Below are 18531 nucleotides of genomic sequence, written 5' to 3'. Positions count from 1 at the left end.
CCGCACTCTTTGCGAAACTAATTTGCAAACAAAGTTAATCACGTTCCTCGCATTGATATCCAATATAAGCCGCAATGATTTCTAAATACTCTAGCATATCGCACATTTATGCAAATTATCTGCGAGTGAGCTAATTGAGTATTAATTAAATAGCAGTACTCTGCCTAAGCCTCCATAATACATGTACACTGTGTGGGATTATGCTTTGTCAAGTATCAATAGACGGCAAATGAAATCAAATCAATTATGCCGGCAATGCGACTGCTCAACTGATGAAGCCCGGCAATCTTCGAGAAACTATTCGCACACAAAGCCCAAGACTATACGTGTGCAGTATCCATAGTAATCTGGATGCCTTATAAGCCAGGCAGCAATTTGCATAAACAATTAATCATGCAAAGCGCGAAACGTGCGCAAAATTCGAAAAGAACAACAAACTAAATTTAGTTGTGCCACAGACTCGCTGGAAAGGAAGAAATACATCCCGGCAACCTATCCACCATGTCGATGGGCTAACAAAGGGGAACTACTATGGCCCACGAGCTTGTCTGAAATTCATAGAAATTGCACCGCATATGATTCAATTTCGCCTCTCAGCCAGGCGACTTGCGCCTGAGCCTGCTCAAAAACTGGCAGAAGGCAGCAGGCAGCTAGCAGCCAGCTAGCAGCGCCAATAAACGTGGCCCAAAAGAATGCAGTCCGAAAACCAGTTTAGCGTACAGCCTGTGGACTTCTCGATCTCCAGCGTGCAGAGCACTATACACCGAAAAATACACGATGGAAAAGCAAACAAAAATACACCAATAAAAAACACAGAAGCGGTAGCAGCCCAAAATACACACGAAACAAAACATAATTCATATTCGATTTATTCATATCTAAATCCCATTTTTCTAACTGAAATAATCCCTTCTCTAACTTTAAACACAGAACTTATAGAAGTAGACTGATAAAGCTGCAAGTCAAATACAGCAGCTAGAGTAATTCGATGCCAATTCGAATTTATTAACTATTTCGATGGCATTTCTCATTGTGCACCACCAGCTACAACAACAAGTGGACCAAATTCTTTTTAACGAGCTTGCACGAACATTTGATCCCGCGGAGCAGCAGGTAAGTGGGGTTTTGCCAAAAAGCGCACCAAACAAGAGCAAAAAAATTGAAAACCAAAAAAAGCACAAAAAACAGAAGAAGCCCAGAACAGAAAACAAAAAAAAAAAAACTGGCGAAAAGAACCAGCCAAAATGCCGAAAGAAAAAAGTCAGTGCCAGCCATGGCCAAGCCAAGAAGTGTTAAACCCGAGCCAAGTTTTTGCCTGGCCTGTCCGTGTCCGTGTTCATATCTCGTGTCAATTTGCAAGCTGACTTCTTTTTTATTTATTCCCTGGCCATGCTCTCCATTTATTTAATGCCTTTTTAGTTGAGTTTTGGTTTTCGTCTTTACTTTTTGTTATTCGGCGCAATTTAATTGCAAGCGGGCACACCCTTGCACACACCTCAACTTGAGCTTCTTGTGTCTCGTATAATTTTTCGGCTTTTTGGTGGCTTCTCCTCGGTTGGCTAGGTTTCTAAAAAATGCCTGAGTCACATGCAACGCCACTAGATGGACGATAATGGCGATGGCTAAAAATATAATTATATATTTATGAAATTAAGCGAATTATGCTAAATGCACTTTATTATTTAGTTAACCGCACCAACGCCGAAACATTTTCCTGGCCGTCGGCCACTTCAATCCCACTTCATTCATGGGATTTTGGTTTCGGTTTTGGTTTGGATTTTAGGTTCTCGGGCGTCCGGGAGTGGTTCTCCTATCTGGGGTCTGGCGACTCCGACTGGGCCCCTGGAATCGGGACAAAGATTCCGCCGAGACGGCGGCAGACTGACGGACCATTTGGGATCGGCTTTGGCCGCTGGTGTTGATTGGTAAGCGTGGAATACAAATTAATGAATTACACACCAAGCTCTTTCTTTTTGTCTTCATGTCCATAAGCTGCTTGGCAATTTTTTTAATTTATGCTCTTAGTGTCTTTGTTTTACTTCTTTTTTTGGCAAGAAGTCATTGATTCTGCAGAAGAACTTTTATATAATAACTTTGAATATATGTACATAAAAAAATATATACCAATCCACCATGGCTACAAATTAACTAAATTTGATAGAACAAGCGAAAAAAAATGTGTATTATCCTTGTTAACTTTTCATAATCAAATCCTCTCAAATTAACTCTTTAATTTCTTCATTAAACAAATAAATTATCTACACTAATTATGTGCCAGCTCAAAAATACAGATTTATGAGCTCGTGTAAAGTTTCAAATCATATTAATCACCATCTGATTTTTTGCACGCAAAACATTCAATTATAATAAAATGCTTTAATCGAATAATGTGGAAAATTCCATTTTCCAGTTCACTAGAGCTTAATTTATTATGCATATATGTAATTAAATTGACTAAATGGTAAGGTGGATTTCTGAAAATTGAAAACACCGAAACACGTTCTGCATATTTAGCTTTCACATTTTTTGTGCATATGCTCAAATTCACTTTGACATGAATATCTCTTGACGCAGATGAAAAAAGAAAAATATATACACACATATATATAATCTATATCGATAACAGAAATTGTCATTTAATGTGCGTAATCAAGTTTGCTCAGCCAAACATTTATTTTTGCCATTTCTCGCTGCTTAACAGTTTATGGTATAAATTTAGCAAGTCGCCCACACTTAAAACTTTACAGATTTGGCAAAGAAGTCAAAAAAGAAATGAACAACAAATTTGCGATGAAGGCATATTCACACAAGAACATTCCACAGACATGAAATTGAAAGCCAAAATATTTGCTATCTTTTATTTTGTTGGGGGTGCGATTTTTTTTTATCGCCATCACCCAAAATGGGACACTCCATTTTCGTCAATTGATTCGCCTGTCTGGCTCTTTCAAATACGCATTAATTTCATTTATTGCAATCATCATTGTTGTTCCTGTTGTTGTCATGGCGAGAAAAGCCAACGCAAACACGAAACTTAGACGGAGAAATTTCCGAGGTGCCAGATGAGCTGCTGACCAGGAGGAAAATCACTGGGGGAATGGGGCATTCCTGGGCACTGATTGTGTTGATTACGCTGACCCACTTCGCCTGCCAAGGCTCCTGCTCTTCTTTTCCTTTCCCGGCGGAACTCGTGTTCGTGTTCACCACCCCCACAACCATCAGCCCCCCATTTTCCACACAGGCAAATTCAATGAACTCGAAACTTGCTGATAATACTCGCAATAATAACAATAATAGTAGTAATAATGTTGTTTTCAAATGACAGCACAGACACGGGCGAAAAAAAAGAAATAGATGAGGTGGTGGTGGGAATGGCGTTGTCACTCAAAGTTGAACAAGAGTAGATAAATGGCATTGGCTAGCCAGTCCTCCTATTTCTCCTGGCCATTTTACACTGAGCCAATAAACAATACATGATCTCATTCTACAGATAAATCTCTTTCATGACTCTTTAAATATTTTTGAACAAAACTTTTAATAATCTGCACTGTTATCAAACAGAAAAACACTAAAATATTCTTAAAGTTTGCAATTTAATACTTCTTGTTTATGGAACATAAAATTCATAATTTCCTATGCACGTGCATTGAGTTCGCCTAACAATAATAACAAACTACTTGAAAGTCGCGTTTATTTTTAATGGCAGAAACAACAATACACACACAACATAACAGTCTGGCTCCCACAAATTGTTTTGTTTTCTTGGCCACTCAGAGTGACTAGGCAAAAAAACTGAAAGTTCGGACACCTCCGCCTCCAGAAATCAACTATGAAATCTGCTTTTATGCTCGAACTGGCTGAAAACATTTCGTTCGAAATACCAAAATGCCGATACACCGACATACAGGTAAGTGTTCTCCGGTAACGCAGCTATTTCAGGGGATTTTCGGGGGGCACTCTATACACCTAGGTGTATCACCATGATCGGACAAAAAGTTCTTTGCCATTGGCAATTTTTTGTTTTACTTCTTTTGGGTGTCTGATTTTTGTTTTTCTGTTATGTTGGAGTTGCAACAACGCGCGGCAAAAGCGTCAATTACCACTTCTGTACACCTGTGCCCCCCTGTTGTTTGTCAATAATATGCGTCATTCTAATGCGAAGAGAAAAATAAATAAATAACACGCAGAAAAAAAACATCGGCTTACACGTGGTACTACTTTTAATGGATTTTATTTGTACTTGCCACCGACGGCCGAAGTTGCCCCCGAGTGCGGAGCGCAGGGAGGGTGGCGGGTCTGGTTCAAGTTGTAAGTGCTATTTCCATTGTTGTTCGCAAAGTGTTGCTGTTGTCGGTGGTACTATGCGTAGAGTAGTCAAACGGACAATGACAAACAATATTGTTTGAGGGCGAGGAGAGGGCATTCCGATCCACGAATAAACCACTCAAATTGGTTGGATATACAGCACATCGAAGAATGGCCAAACAATTGGGCTGGTGAAGCAAGCGAGAGGCTTATAAATCGAGACAACTGTTCATGCATCGATCGAGTGATAGGTCAAACAAAATGGATGTACAATCAGTTAGTCCCTGTTTAATTTAGTGGGGTGTTAGGCGATTGGATTCGAATTTATTGTCATAAAAACGTAAGTGCACTAAAAACCTCACCAGAAACAGGGCAAAGTGGCAGAGAAATTAAACTCAAAAGCAGGAATTACCTTTGCTAATTACTTATATCAAATATTTTTGGATTTTACGACACGCTTATTCAGCCAACTCCAATCAAATCATAAGTACTGCCAAGCTTTTTCCCACTTTCATTTAATTTATTTAACAACTTGAGCAGCATCTGCGCCACACGCCGGTTTTGGCCATAAACATTTGAACCTAAACATATCTAATTGCCAAAGTATTAATATGACATCAGGGCTCTGGCAGGCCAAAAGGAAAGAAATAAAAAGGAAAAGAAAAAGAAAAAGCGCCACGTCATCTAGGCCACGTTTGACAACGTTTTAAAGTTCAGACCCAGTTTAATTTTAAGGCGCGCTTCGGTACGCCGTTAAAGCATCTCATTTTCCAGCATTTATGGCCCTGGTCCACGCCCACTCCACAATCCACTTTGCTGGCGGAAACTTCAAGGCACGCCCGCCTCGAATGGGGAAAAGTTTTCTAATGCGGCGCCACGGCTACGCAAATTCATGCCAACTAACTTCTAATAATAATTTTAATTGCCAAACGGCAAACGGCAGCATTCTGGCCATAATGGCGGAGTGGGCCAGGACTCGCTTTCCTTTCCCTTTTTTTAATATATATTTTTTCTCGCTCTCTCTCTATTTTATATAAACATTTCGAAGAAGTTGACGCATAGCACGTGCTGCAGTTGGGGGGGGAGCAGAAATAAAAATTTCAAATATCATGCTGACTAAGGGGGATACTTTCCGTCCCCATTTTATTCCAATTTTATATTTTTTCCCATTTATTTTCTTTCAACTTTCTATGAAATTCGCAGTTTAGCTGGGGGTCCCCAGAACCAAAAGCCTTAATATGCTTATGTGCCGAGCAAGCGGAAAAGTACCAAGAGCAAAAATCACACATCACATGCTTGTGTTTCCATATTAAAGTCAAGTTTACTCCATGACTTCTCACCTGTAATGAATGAAACTCAATTTGTTCGTATTAAATGGCCACCTTTAAGTCGTCTGTTCGTCTAGTGTGCCAGAAAAACGCTTCCTAAACAACTTAATTTCCACATTGTCAACACACGATGATGCAGTAAACAAAAACTTTCGTCATCGCCGTCTAGACGATTTTATTAAGAAACACTTTGTCTTGTCCATATTTCTTAGTTTGCTATTTGGCAGTTGAAAACGTGGAGAAGTAATCTATGATAACTTGAAAACAATACAAGTGCAAACAGGCTGAATAAATAAGGAAGCCAGCTAAATATCTAAATTGGGAGTATATATCTGACTGAGAAGATAAATATTATGGTCACCTAAAATTAAACTGCACACAAAACAGAGACATTAGTGCTAAATATAATTGAGTTACCTAAAAAAAAGATAAACAAATATTTACGTTACTTTTTTATTTTAATCAAATTTCTTTAAGGTTTTCCAGCATTTCATTACGCATTCTCACACCTTTAGCAGCGGAATTTTCCCCTCATTAGTATTCTGGTAAAATGAAGGAGCTCGTCCACTCCAACTTTCTAATTGAACTAATAGAATTCGTTATATTTTTTATACGCCATCGCACGCGTCAAAAGATAAGAGTCGCTGCGAATCCGGAGGGGGATGATTTCCTTATAATTGTCAGCGGAGGTGCAAAAGGAAGAGGGAAAATATATGTTTTCCTCTCGACCCTCCTCCTCCTCCTTTCCATTAGAGGATTATGAAATTTATAAAATATTTTCCCAAAGATTTTTCTCGCCACGAAAAGGCGAAAAAAAATCTTTGCTCTCCTGCCAAGTGCTAACTGCCGTCGGGGGAAAGGTCCGCGATGTACTTAACTGATTTCCGAGAATTTTCACACAAACACAGCTGCACAGGAGGGTGTCGCTGTGTGTATATGTGTGCGTATGTGTGTGCCTTGGTATGTATTGGTGTGGAGCAATCAGTTTAAAGCTGTCAGGGCAGCGGCAAGGATTTTCAATGAGGCTATAAACCGGAAACTGCTGCGAGTAATGCGACGCAGGATCCTCCCGGCAGAATCATCATCATGTGGCCATTGCCAATGCTCGTGCAAGGATGCTTTAATCAGAGCGAATGCGCTCGAAAACACACACACTTACGTGGGTACATCGAAAAAAAGATAGTTTTGAACATCCCCGCAGAGGAAAGTGCTGCGACAAGTTATAAAACTCGTTATATGAAAGCCAATATCAACATAGAGTGTTCCAGATGGGCATAATGCATAACAATATGGGTTACATACAAGGTTAATTGCCAAGGTAGATATCTTCAACTCAAGGCAACTACAGGGAAACTGGAATAGGAAAATGCATATCTACAGTGACTAAAAGTTGGTTGCAGCCGCATAACACAATGTTGAAACTTAAACGCATTCGTTGCAAGCATTATACAAATCGTACTTAGTATCGTACCCAATCGTTTTTTGTGCCATTTAGTTGGCATTACTACACTTTTCTGGTAGTGTAGGATTTTCTGCTTGTGTCGGTGGCGCTTTTCGGGGCTTAAAAGGCGTAGCTGGAGTGGTCATCGTCGTCGTAGTCATCCGCATCCGCATCCTCATCCACATCCACATCCCCAACGCCCATCACCATCGTGGCCATAGTGGGGCACTCATCCAGTCAAGAGCGGGGAAACGGCTTGCAGTTGTGGTCTGGATGAGCCGATTTTCTGTTTTCTATTGCGGGCCGGCAAAACGTTGACTCCTCAAGTTGTTATTTCAACTGTTTTTGCAGAAGCCCCCACTTTTCCACCGAGGGTGTTGTTATTGCCATTTGTTGTAACGCTGCTTGAGATGTCAAATAGCTGAGCGCTCTTGCAACAGCAACAGCAACAACAGCAACAATGACAACAACCATAACAACAACAACGCAGCAGGAAGCACTTGAAAATTGAAATCAAGCATTGGGGCGCCACTTTCGCAGTCGCCGTCGCCGTCGCCGTCAACTGAGAAGCTAACGCAACTAAAAGAAAAACAACACAAAAAAACAACAATAACATCTCGGCAGAGGGAACAAAGGTCCTCGCCTTCCTATTTGCATATGAATATGGAGCACTTGGAGGCAGCTTTTGGGTTGTTGCTTCCCAGCAACAAGAATAACATCGCCATCAGCTACAACAACCACAAACGATTTGCTGTTTGGCATATGAATAAACCAGCAACAGCAACAACTAAGATCCGTAACGAAAACTTATTGCTGATGCTGTTGTTATATATACCCTTAGACTAGGAACGAGTCGCTGTCCCTCGTGGCTTACGAAAGGTTTTCGTCTACCAATAAGTTAGAATGGTTTTCCCTGAATTTGAGATAACTATTCATACCACTAACATGCAGAAACAGCACTTTTCAGCCGAGTAGAGTGTACAAGTCTTCGACTTCGCTGTGCAAAGAACCCCCTCCACCTCGTCTTGGTTGTTGATGCCTGGGACGTTGTGGGTTGCCCCCATAGCTTATGGTGTGCCTGCAGTGTATTGCCGGCGGCAACAATAACGCTCAACGCTTGTTGCCTTTGTTGTTGCTGTTGTTGATGTGTAGCTGGCAGTGCAGGCGGTGGGCGCTAGATGGCGCCACACGCCGGCGAAAATTGAATAAGAGGCTCGAGTTGAAGGCAATTGCCGAAGTAGGCAGGCAAGCGGAAAGCAGGAAGCTATACCAATAACAAACACACACGCGTCGAAACTGAAGGAACGGTCTCCCACACACATGCGAAGTTTATGCGCAGATATATCCATAAAATATTTCAGGAAAAATGGTTAAAGTTGCATTTGTACAAGGTAATTAGCCAGAAGAATGAACTTCCAGCCAAAATAATGAATATATTTTAATATATTTTTGATAGTTTCACATCTGGTGAATGAGCAAGTTCTTCTGTTTCATTTGCTGCTCTGCCATGTAAGAGAGGATAATGAATGGGACATAGCTTCCACTTTTCCCTGGCTGTTTTGCAAATTGAAAACTTTATGAAATCCGCCGCATGAACGTGGCCACACACACACCCATACACCCACACACTGGCACGTAACAAGGAAAAGTTATGTAGTGTTCTGCGCCATGTTCCTTCGGATACCTTCCTCCATAGGTTTTCCTTTCCTTGCCCTTCTTTTCCTTTCTGTTTTTTATTTTCCCCGCCCTTTTTGCTTGTTTTGGGTAACTTTGAATTTAATGGAAAATTTATTGACGACATGCCGCTTAGTCGTTTGACTTGGACTTTTGCCTTCGCCTCCGAGGCAGAGCCACCCGCCCACAACTTCGCCATTTCCTGGCCCCCATCCCCCAAATCCTGCGAACTCCTCCTATCCGCTCCCATCCTGGCTGCTCCGTCATGTGTGCAAAGTTTTCGCATTCGGTTTGCTTTGGTCGGGATTCATGAACTCGCCCATGCCCTGCACTCTGGCTGATTCTGATTCTGTGTCTTCCAAGCAATTGGGGATAAATAGTTGATGATTGTGTGTGGTCGGTGGGTCGTTGGGTCGGTGGGCTACTCGGAACTGGGTGGTGGGTTGGCAAGGAGACGGGGAAGAAATCGGAAAAATCCGGCGGTACTGATGAATGAGGGATGACCGACCGCTTGATGTGTCTCGGATTGATTGATTGTCCCTTGCAATCCAATATGTTGCAGGACACTATTTGAATCGATTCATGCGGGTGGCACGGGAATTACAGTGATAGCTCGCCATTTGCAAGGATATTGCCAAGAATGAGGCGTTTTTTTCTTTTTTCAACCGCCTGACAATTTTTCTCAATATAAATGCGATAACAGGAACCAATTTGTATTTACTTATAAGTAACGAATTTAATTGATTTAAATTGTGGCATTTCTGCTTCCAATATTCAGTACAAAACAAAATGCTCTTTAAAGACATTTAAATACCTGACGAACGATAGCTGCAAACTTTGTAAACTCTGGCCAGCACACATGACTTGCTTGGCCGACATCAAACGAAAAACTTGAATTTTTCTATTTGAATTTGTGGTTCTTTGAAATGCTTACATTACAAACGTGGGAATGCTGCAGATGACTGACGATTGGGGGTGGCTACAAAACAGCCTGCAGAAATACAGGTGCCTCCAGAACTTGCCAACTAATTGGCCGACTTGAATCACAAACCTCCGAGCAAAAGATAGACGTCATGGCTTTGACTTGTTCACTTACAATAAATTAGAATTATAACCTCGCTTAGCCAAATCAACGACGCAATAACCTCGCAATAGCCGGCGTACATGCAAAGGGGACTATTCCGAAATCCTGGGGGGTTAACGCGGGGGTGTAAGCCCCCCCAAAAGCAACCCCCAAAAGGCGCTGGGCAGATGGCGAATATAAAACATTCACAAAAGCGACGGCAAGGGGTAGTTATCCAGCCTGACGCCACAATCCTCAGCGGAATCGTGCCGCGGAAGACCGAAAAACTTTTCTCGCGTGTTTTACCAACTTTAATATTTCATGTTGCTGATTTTCTTTATGGGATTTGGCCGTGGAAATCCCGGGGACAAACACCCGAACGAAGGAGCCCACACCGAACCACACCTACCGAATCCCAACCCCTTGAAACTCAACAAGTTTTTTTTACTACAAGCTCCACGCTGAGTGTCTTGAAAGACCTTTCGAGTGGAATGCGGACACGCCTGCCATGTTACGCCATTAGTTTATGATTATTGCCTGGAGTTTTGTGGGTCCCCAGCGGAGTTCCGGCTGGCACTTTGAATCAGTGTTGTCAACTATTTTGAAATTGTAGAAATTGAATTTAGGCGAATTTCGGAAGTTCAAAAACTAGCAGCAGCTTGGTAAATTGTTGCAAGGGTACTGGAAAAACATATTCCATCTTTACTTTTAAGCTCGTAATTGTTAATTATAATGAGTTTTAGATTAAAAACTAAAAACAATATCAACTATTGAGGCACATGCTAAATTCATATATAATTCTGGTAGCCTAAAAACACTCCAATTTGGCCGGAAAAACTACCCGATTGGCATCACAACTGCGAATTCAGAGTGTGAAATATGGCAGAGGTAACCACACTCACCTGTTGTCGACTCCTTGGTTAGTGTCAGTCGTCCATTGTGGTCGGTTAGCAGCAGCAGTAGGATCTCAATCAATTGAATCACAAAGAGGCGACGATTGTAAAACAAACACATTGCAATCCGACTTTTTTGTTGTCACCGCTTTCCGGCTGGGGCTCCTTTTTTTGGCCCAACCGCGATTGTAATTATAACTATATATATGTATATATATCTTTTTATATCGTTTCGCGATTATTGGAACGGTAACGAACTCTTCACGCTTCCAGTCAATACGATAAGCAAGAGCATTTTCTCATTTATCCGCTCACTGCGATGTTTGGCTTCGGAAATACATGGAAATCGGGATAGAAATCAAATCACCGAATTTTATTTACTAATCTAATGCACACACACACGCATACACGTACACGCCCACACGCACACGCAAAAGTATGCTAATACATTTGGGCAGAGGCATAAATATTTCAGGCGTGCAACAGTGCGTATACTCAATTTGTTAAATAGTCCGCACAAACATGCCGCCAACACGCTGGCCCGGCGCCAATGTCATCAGTTTGTCACCGCTCAAGTCGGGAAATTGATGAGGTGCTGGGGGTGGGCATTACCTCGTGGTTTGGGGTGGAAAATATACCCCGGGGACAATGAAAATACATAAGTACCAAAAAGGAAATACCAAATTTTCAGCTTCACTATGCGTTTTATCTTTGCATTTCTAGTTGCGCTTTTGCTTGCGCCATTTGGCTATCAAATCAAAAGAAGCTCTGTATGAGGAACTAAAAGTTTCAAGTTATTTTTAATATTACTGATTTACTTGATTACACTTTTCAAGCCATAAAGTTTTGAGAAAGTTTTCCAAAAGCCAGCCAAAGTTTTTCCTTTTCCCCTTGGTTTCTGTTGTTCTACGAACTGCAATTATTCCGTTTATGGTTTTTCTAAACTTGATATTGTTGGCCAATCTAGTTAGATATGATATTCTATTATTATACCAAGAACTATAACTACCTATGAATTAGTATAGAACTGCCATGAAAAGTACTCTTTTAACGTAGGTATTTCAGCTGCTATCAGCTAGCATAATAATTTCAGCAATAATAAATGGACCCTTCATCCTGCCTTTTTTTCCTTTTTTCCTCCCTTTTTACTTCCTGTGACATCCTTTTATAGGCCTTAAATTTGTACTGGCTTTTTGTGTGTGCTTGGATTTAAGCTGCGATAAATTCGCAGATTCTACGGCTCAGATTCTTCATCTGCCATTACGCACGCATCTCCATAATAATGATAGTAGTCATAATAATAATAATGATGATGATGGCGGTGATGATGCCACATAAAAGGCGGCGGAGCCCATTTCAATTTCAATTCCACAAAAGGCGCGTGTATCTCGAAGATACATTTCTATCTCGAGAGCGCAAATTTGCGCGGCAAACCGAAGCTCGCCAGCAAAAAATCGCATATATGAATGCTAAAATATATTTCGGCGTCGTTGGCTTTACTATCATATTGTTGATGCCTTTGCTATTCGCTCTATGAAAGGCTTTGCAAAAAGTATAGCACATCGCAGACCAACTTTTGTCCGTATGACAATTGAAAAAAAAACTCGATAAATCAAAAGAAACACGAAAAAAGAGCTTGTGCGAATTTGAACTACGGTTTTTTGTTTTGAGTACACAGAAAAATTAAACAGAGAGTAATTGGTGTGTATTTACATTTATAATACAACTTAGATCTCAAGTTGAAATGTATTATAATTTCAGCTGGCTTTAAAAAGTGATACAATTTAAACGCCTAAAATAAAGCTTAAATGCTTATTAAAAAAATATAAAGTGAATACTACTTATTTGTTCTGTGTACTGTGGCGTTCATTTGTTTACAGCCCTGCGATATGAAACTTTGGCTCGTTTACAACTTTTTCGAAATATATTGTATAGTATTCAGTTTTGGTAAGATAAAACCCAAAACTGTGAGATGAGCAAAAACGCAAAAGCCGGCTGAGCAAAGGAAATCACATTGGGGTAGTTGTTGTTATATAAAATCAAATTGTATGCGAATTTTTGCACAAAAACACACAGATACGCGCTACACACACACACACAATCAGCCGCAAAATCCGGCGCTCAGGAAAACAGAGAGCGAAAGAGCAGATGAAGAGGACGAAGAGGAGGCGGTGGGGGATGAGGAGGCTGAGGAGAACAAACGAATTTCAGCAACGACGCAAATTTCGATTTCCTCGAAATTTCTACCTTCTATTATGCTCGCTCCTCTGCCGCCGACTGCTGCTTCTTCTTGCGCTGCTTGTTTGGGCATCGTACACTTTTTTTGTTTGCAAAAATAAAAAATAAGGAGAAGAAAACAGAGAAGAAGAAGCATCGGCATCGGCAGCGCAGCTTACTAAGCTTTTTCGCTGCCGCCGTTTTGCTCCTTGTTTTTGCTACGCTCTTGCTTTGCCTTTGCTTTTTTGGGTATTTTGCCTTTGCCTTGGGTTTTTTTTTGCGTTTTTGCCTTTTGCGTGAAGAAGAAGCAGCAGCAACTACTGTACTTGGAGTTTTTCCCTTGCTACATACATATGTATATCCTTTTTGCCGCTTTGTTTGTTTGGAATTTCTCAATTTTCAAATACTGAAGCCACCCACACACACACACAATACGCACTCCCACTCGCACACACACACTGACACATACGCACTGTACGCTTTTTTGTGCCTTGCTGCGTCTCCAGTTTCTTGTTATTTCGCCCTTTGTTGTATTATGTCATAATTTATTTGTCGCCCAGGACTAAACAATGCCGGAATTTTGCACAATTGATAAAGCCAATGAATCACATTTCGTTTTCATTAGCCCCCACTCGTGCTGTCTCGCTCTTTCTGGCTGCACCGGCTTCTCTCATTTTACTTTTTACTTTTTCTGCTACCTTTGTTGTCTTTTTTGCATTTCCGCTTTACGTTTGTGTTTCGCTCGCACTCACGCACTCAAACACACACAAACACAGACGCACACATAGCTGCAATTACTGTTGTTGCTCAGCTTGTTTAACTTTTGTTTGTTGTTTGTTGCCACACACAAACACACACACATTAGCGGACACAGCGTCGTCAAAAATCGCAAATATCGCGAATTTACAAGCGCCGGCAAAAATTTACTCGACAAATCCGCCCGCAATTGCACAGAGCGACGCAGCAAACACGTCCAAACAATCTGTTCGCCATCGGAGAACTGAGCGCACCGAGCTTTGGCGCACTGCTTCACTTATGAATGGAACGGCGGCGACAAGCAGCTCGTTCGGCGCGAGAGCGAGAGAGCGATAATCCGAAACCGAGACCGAGCGTGGTTTAATCAACTGGAGTATTCGCGATACTTCTTTATCTAATAACAATGCACATGTAACTAAACTTGGTTGTGAGCTAAACTCGTATCGTACCTGAAATAAATCAAAGAATTTCGAAGGAATTTCGGTGGAAATTTGCGGTAAAGCTACGCGCCAACTAACGGTTACGGTTCTTGGCTAGAGGTGGCCTAATGCTGTCTTACAGCGATGGTAAGTATATCGATACTTTAACCGGTTCGCAAGCAGCGACGATTTAAATGCAGATACGATTGTGATGAGATGGAAAATTCATTCCTACTTTAAGCCCATAATAACTAACTAGTACATTTAGGGATTGTCTTGCATTGCTAAGTTAGTACTCCACAGCTTAAGTCATTTCGGAAATACATAAATATTGCACTAAACATACCACTAAAACATCTAGCAAATACATTACCTCAATATCGTATTAAAAATCAAATAAACAGCTTAGACATAACACCTTACACACTCGCATAAAGAAAATCAAAAACATAGCCATGTTAACATCTAGATACTAAGATACAAAAACCTGTGGGGCTACATCGGTTAACATTGCGTGTGGTTAACATTAAGCGGTTATAAGAGAGCAGGAACTTAAGAGTATTTCTAAACATATCTTTTCTCGCTCAATTATAACTTTGAAGAGAGCCGGCAACTTTTGTTTTTGTTTGCGACGCCAAAATTTCAATGTCGACGTCGGCGTCGGCAGAGAAAGCTTTCAAGCTGCGGAAAACAAACAAAAAAGGAATGCGAATAAAGCAAACAAGAAAAACGAAATAAGTGCATATATTTGTTGTTCGCTGAATTTGATACCAAGATAAAATATTATACCAGATAAACATAGCTTATCTAAGGAAAGTATATAGGACGAGCTAATTTATATTTATAATTCCTTAAAATTTCATATACCGAGACCACAAAAGTATTTGACAATATTCCAGTTATAGGACTTTCTATCATACAAATAAGCAAAATATTTTGTATCTTCTTATTCTTAGTTTCTCTACAACATACACTTACATTTTTTTTTGAAAACCGAAGGCGCCAAGCAAAAGACGGAAATAGAGATGACAGACAACTGGATTGGTTGTTGCCTTGGCTAAAGGTGTGCTGTGCAATAGCCACTAGTGTGACCAGACCGCGAATCTTCAAGTATTCTCCAAAGTATGAACGTATGGAAAAAACCTTTTTGATGGGAGAGGACTTTCGACTTTTTCGTAGTTTTTCCAAAGCGTCACACTGCAAAGAGTTGTTGTTGCGCGCGGGCGGACGACGAGAAAAAGTTGGAAACGCGGATGAAAACAACGGTTGATTTTCACCCAACGCTCGTGATTTTCGACCGCTTTTGAGTGAAGAAGAGAAACAAACCGCCTGTTTTTTAACTGCATGCGTGCGTGCGGGTGTGTGTGTGTGCGCGCGTGTACGTGTTTGTAGTTTAGACGCGCTGCTCGCCGCGATTTCTGTTGTTTTGTGTGGCCCCTGTAACTACAGTAAATACTCGTGCGAATAACGCGTCAAAGCGTGCGAAAAACGCAAGGAGAACGCCAGATAGCGCCCTCTCTTTCACTTTTTCGCTGATTCCTCGCCGCCTTAGACTAGCATTTTGTTGTTGCGCAGCCTGCGCGCGTGTGTGCGTGTGTGTGTGCATGTGTATGTGTGCTTGTCCTGCGAGCGCGTGTGTGTGTAAATTCCAAAACATACGCCGCTGCACAGTGGCACAAAAACGAGCGAAAGCACGTAACGTAATAGCAATTTGGATTCCCGGCTTTCGGGCTTTGCCTGTGTGCGTGTGTCCGTTTGGGTGTGTCGCTTTGATGTTAATTTTCCGCTCAAGCTTTTCACTATTCCGCCATTCCATGCAGCTTCGTTGTCGAGTTGTCGAGAGGAAGCAACAAATGCGTTGCGTTGCGTTCCTTGTTCCCTTTTTTTGTAACTACGTGATGCAATGCGTTTTATGGCATTCCAACCAAGTGCCAATTAGAATTGATTATTATTCATTATTTCGCTTATTACCCACACAGGCGCGTGTTTGTGCGTTTGTGTGTAAGCGGCTCTCTTTAGCGCGCGCTCTCTCTCTTTCTCGCTCTCACTCCCTCTCTCCTTCAAACAAACTCCAGTGAGCCGCAACAACAAAATGGCAAGGCCAGGCAACAAGAAAAAAAAGTCTATCTTACGTTCTCCCTTGCCGTTTCACGTAGCGCAACGCCTAACGTAATGCGCGAAGCAATCAAATAAATATAAATGAAATGTAAAATTTAATTACAGTGAAAAATGTGGGCGAAACGTGTGCGATAAATAAAAGCCCGAGTTAGCGAAAAAAAAGAAAAAGTGTCCAACTCGGAGTCTGCTAAACAGGCGCTGTCGATGTCCGCCAGATAGCCAAGTGCAGAGACATCCCTACGATCAAAACGAGCTAACGTTACAATAAAACAAGCACCCCCTCCTTTCCCTTCCCCCAAACTAATCGAAAAGCCGGCAAGACGACGTCCAAGAAGAAGCAGTCACAGCCGACGCGGCCGAAGACGAGCAGCATGTTCAAGTGCATTCCCATCTTCAAGGGCTGCAACCGGCAGGTGGAGTTCGTGGACAAGCGCCACTGCTCGCTGCCGCAGGTGCCCGAGGAGATCCTGCGGTACTCGCGCACTCTGGAGGAGCTCTTCCTGGACGCCAACCACATCCGAGACTTGCCCAAGGTGAGTGCGAAGCTTGCGAATCCTTGGAAGGAACTGGAACTGGAAAAACGACCTTAAAAGACAGTGACCAAATAACAAAGAACTTCGAACAGGAATGTTTAATAATTTGGCTATCTTAGATTTCGAGCCTTTATCATCCATAGAAATTTGCTAACCAGATCTGAAAACGTGAGCCCATTTGACCACAAATCGAATGTTTACTCTGCAATGAATAACAGAAAAGTTTATTGGGTCTTGAAAAATTAATGATTCATGGCGCAAAATAGTCATTAGAAAAACAGACATTCCATTGTATGCAGTATAATTACCCATCATAAAAAACGAAAACAACAGAAGATAAAGAAACATTATTTTGTATATATTGAATGTACAATAACGACTTATTATTGTTTATGATTTTGTCAGTGCGAGTTGGGAGAAATTTGGCCAAGGAAAAGCGAAGTTGGGATCAGAAAAACTTGTACTATATGTAAAGTTGTACTGTGGTCCCGGGAAAATCAACCTGGGCTGACTGACTTCAGTGAATCTCAGCTTTTGGTGCTGGCGGTGCAAAAGCGTAAATGTCATAGTTCAAAGTGCGTGGGAAATTGAATAAATTCCATGGAGTCGGGCTTTGGTTGAGGGAAAACCCACCTACATCAGATAGTGGGTGGTAAATGAAAATGAAATATTAATAGCTGCAGCGTTTGTTTGTGCTCAAGTGTAGAAGAGTCTCGAGTTTAGGGAAAACATTCACGTATACCTTTTGTTTTATTTAAAATATTTAAATTTACATATAACGCAAACAAGCCCACAATCCAGATCAATTTCCAACGGCAACATGACGACCGCCCCCCCAGAAATATGTTCATAAATGCCAATAGACCAATAGGTTGGGCATTCCGATAGGATTGTTTGATCTGCTCAAACCCCTCGCTTTTATCTGTTTAACAACTTTGAACAACGGCCTTGTCTGGCAGCGATGACGATGGTGATGGTGATGGTGATGACGATGACGATGGTTTTACGTTGGCAAACTTGTCCCACCGAGTGGCCTGGTCTGGTCTGGTCCTAAGCTCAAGGGGTTGATGGCTGGGCACGTAATTTGCATCCCCGGGTGCGTTGACCCCGCCCATGGCCATTCCTCCACATCAACCTCGTCTTGTACATACATACATATATCTTTTATTTTTGTATTTTCCCCGTGAAAAGCCCGCAGTCAGGGGCATTCTCCTTTGGTCAGCTATCTGTAGCTATCTGCTGGAGCATCTCGCCGTTTACCATTTACCATTTACCAAGACAACAATTACGACAAAAGAAGTTTCCCTCAGCCGAGAGCGGAAGTCTTTAAGTAATGGGTGGAAATGGTGGGGAAATGGAGGGGAAATGGGGGGAATGAATCGCCAAGTGGGCAGCACTCACTGACTTTTCTTTGACAGTGGTGCAGCCATCATAATGGAGAGCGTAGCTGCATAATTGAATCTGCAATTACGCAACTGGCGATCAAAGCTCCGCCAAGTGCTGCATTCTAATTAGTGGGCCAAGTGCCCCCGACAATAATAGTGGCCACATAAATTGGGTGTGGTCGCTTTTCCAAATAATTCTACTGTTTCTACAGTTTCTACTGTTGGCCTGTGAATAATTTCTGTCGCTGTTGTTTATTTGGTTTTTGCCAGCGGTCTTCCGCCACGATTGCAGCTGGTAAATAAACAAGTAAACAAGCCAGCAGTCGGACATAAACATTAGTGCTGGCTCGTTGACATAGCAACAAGTTGTGGGCGGGGGCACATAGATAGCTCGGTGCT

The 18531-nt window shown here is 41.7% G+C and overlaps 2 protein-coding genes across 22 annotated transcripts in view; one reads left to right on the top strand and one right to left on the bottom strand.

Annotated features, from left to right (window-relative positions):
- LOC122621343 overlaps positions 1–13967 on the bottom strand; it is a 58332-nt gene extending 44365 nt beyond the window's left edge. The window contains exons 1-2 of one of the 2 annotated variants that reach the window (XM_043799177.1): positions 13849–13967; positions 10714–11031 (exon numbers count right to left, since the gene is read on the bottom strand). In XM_043799177.1, coding sequence (XP_043655112.1) covers positions 10714–10825 — 112 coding nt within the window. In that variant the 5' untranslated portion in view covers positions 10826–11031; positions 13849–13967. Of the gene's footprint in view, positions 1–10713; positions 11032–12799; positions 12818–13848 lie in introns of those variants that run through there. The other variant, XM_043799178.1, reaches the window with a different exon arrangement.
- Positions 13968–15298: 1331 nt separating this feature from the next.
- LOC122622303 (protein lap4) overlaps positions 15299–18531 on the top strand; it is a 63625-nt gene continuing 60392 nt past the window's right edge. For 17 of the 20 annotated variants that reach the window (XR_006326293.1, XM_043800674.1, XM_043800671.1 and 14 more), the window contains exons 1-2: positions 15299–15544; positions 16320–16747. Coding sequence is in view for 19 of the 20 variants with exons in the window: in XM_043800674.1 (XP_043656609.1) it covers positions 16586–16747 (162 nt within the window). In the remaining variant the exon portion in view is untranslated. Of the gene's footprint in view, positions 15555–16319; positions 16748–18531 lie in introns of all 20 variants that reach the window. The other 3 variants (XM_043800658.1, XM_043800656.1, XM_043800657.1) reach the window with 3 other exon arrangements.

This window comes from Drosophila teissieri, chromosome 3R (assembly GCF_016746235.2).
Source record: "Drosophila teissieri strain GT53w chromosome 3R, Prin_Dtei_1.1, whole genome shotgun sequence".
Lineage (NCBI taxonomy): Eukaryota > Metazoa > Arthropoda > Insecta > Diptera > Drosophilidae > Drosophila > Drosophila teissieri.
The sequence above is the reverse complement of the archived record's forward strand: the minus strand, read 5'-3'. Positions and strand labels throughout refer to the sequence as shown.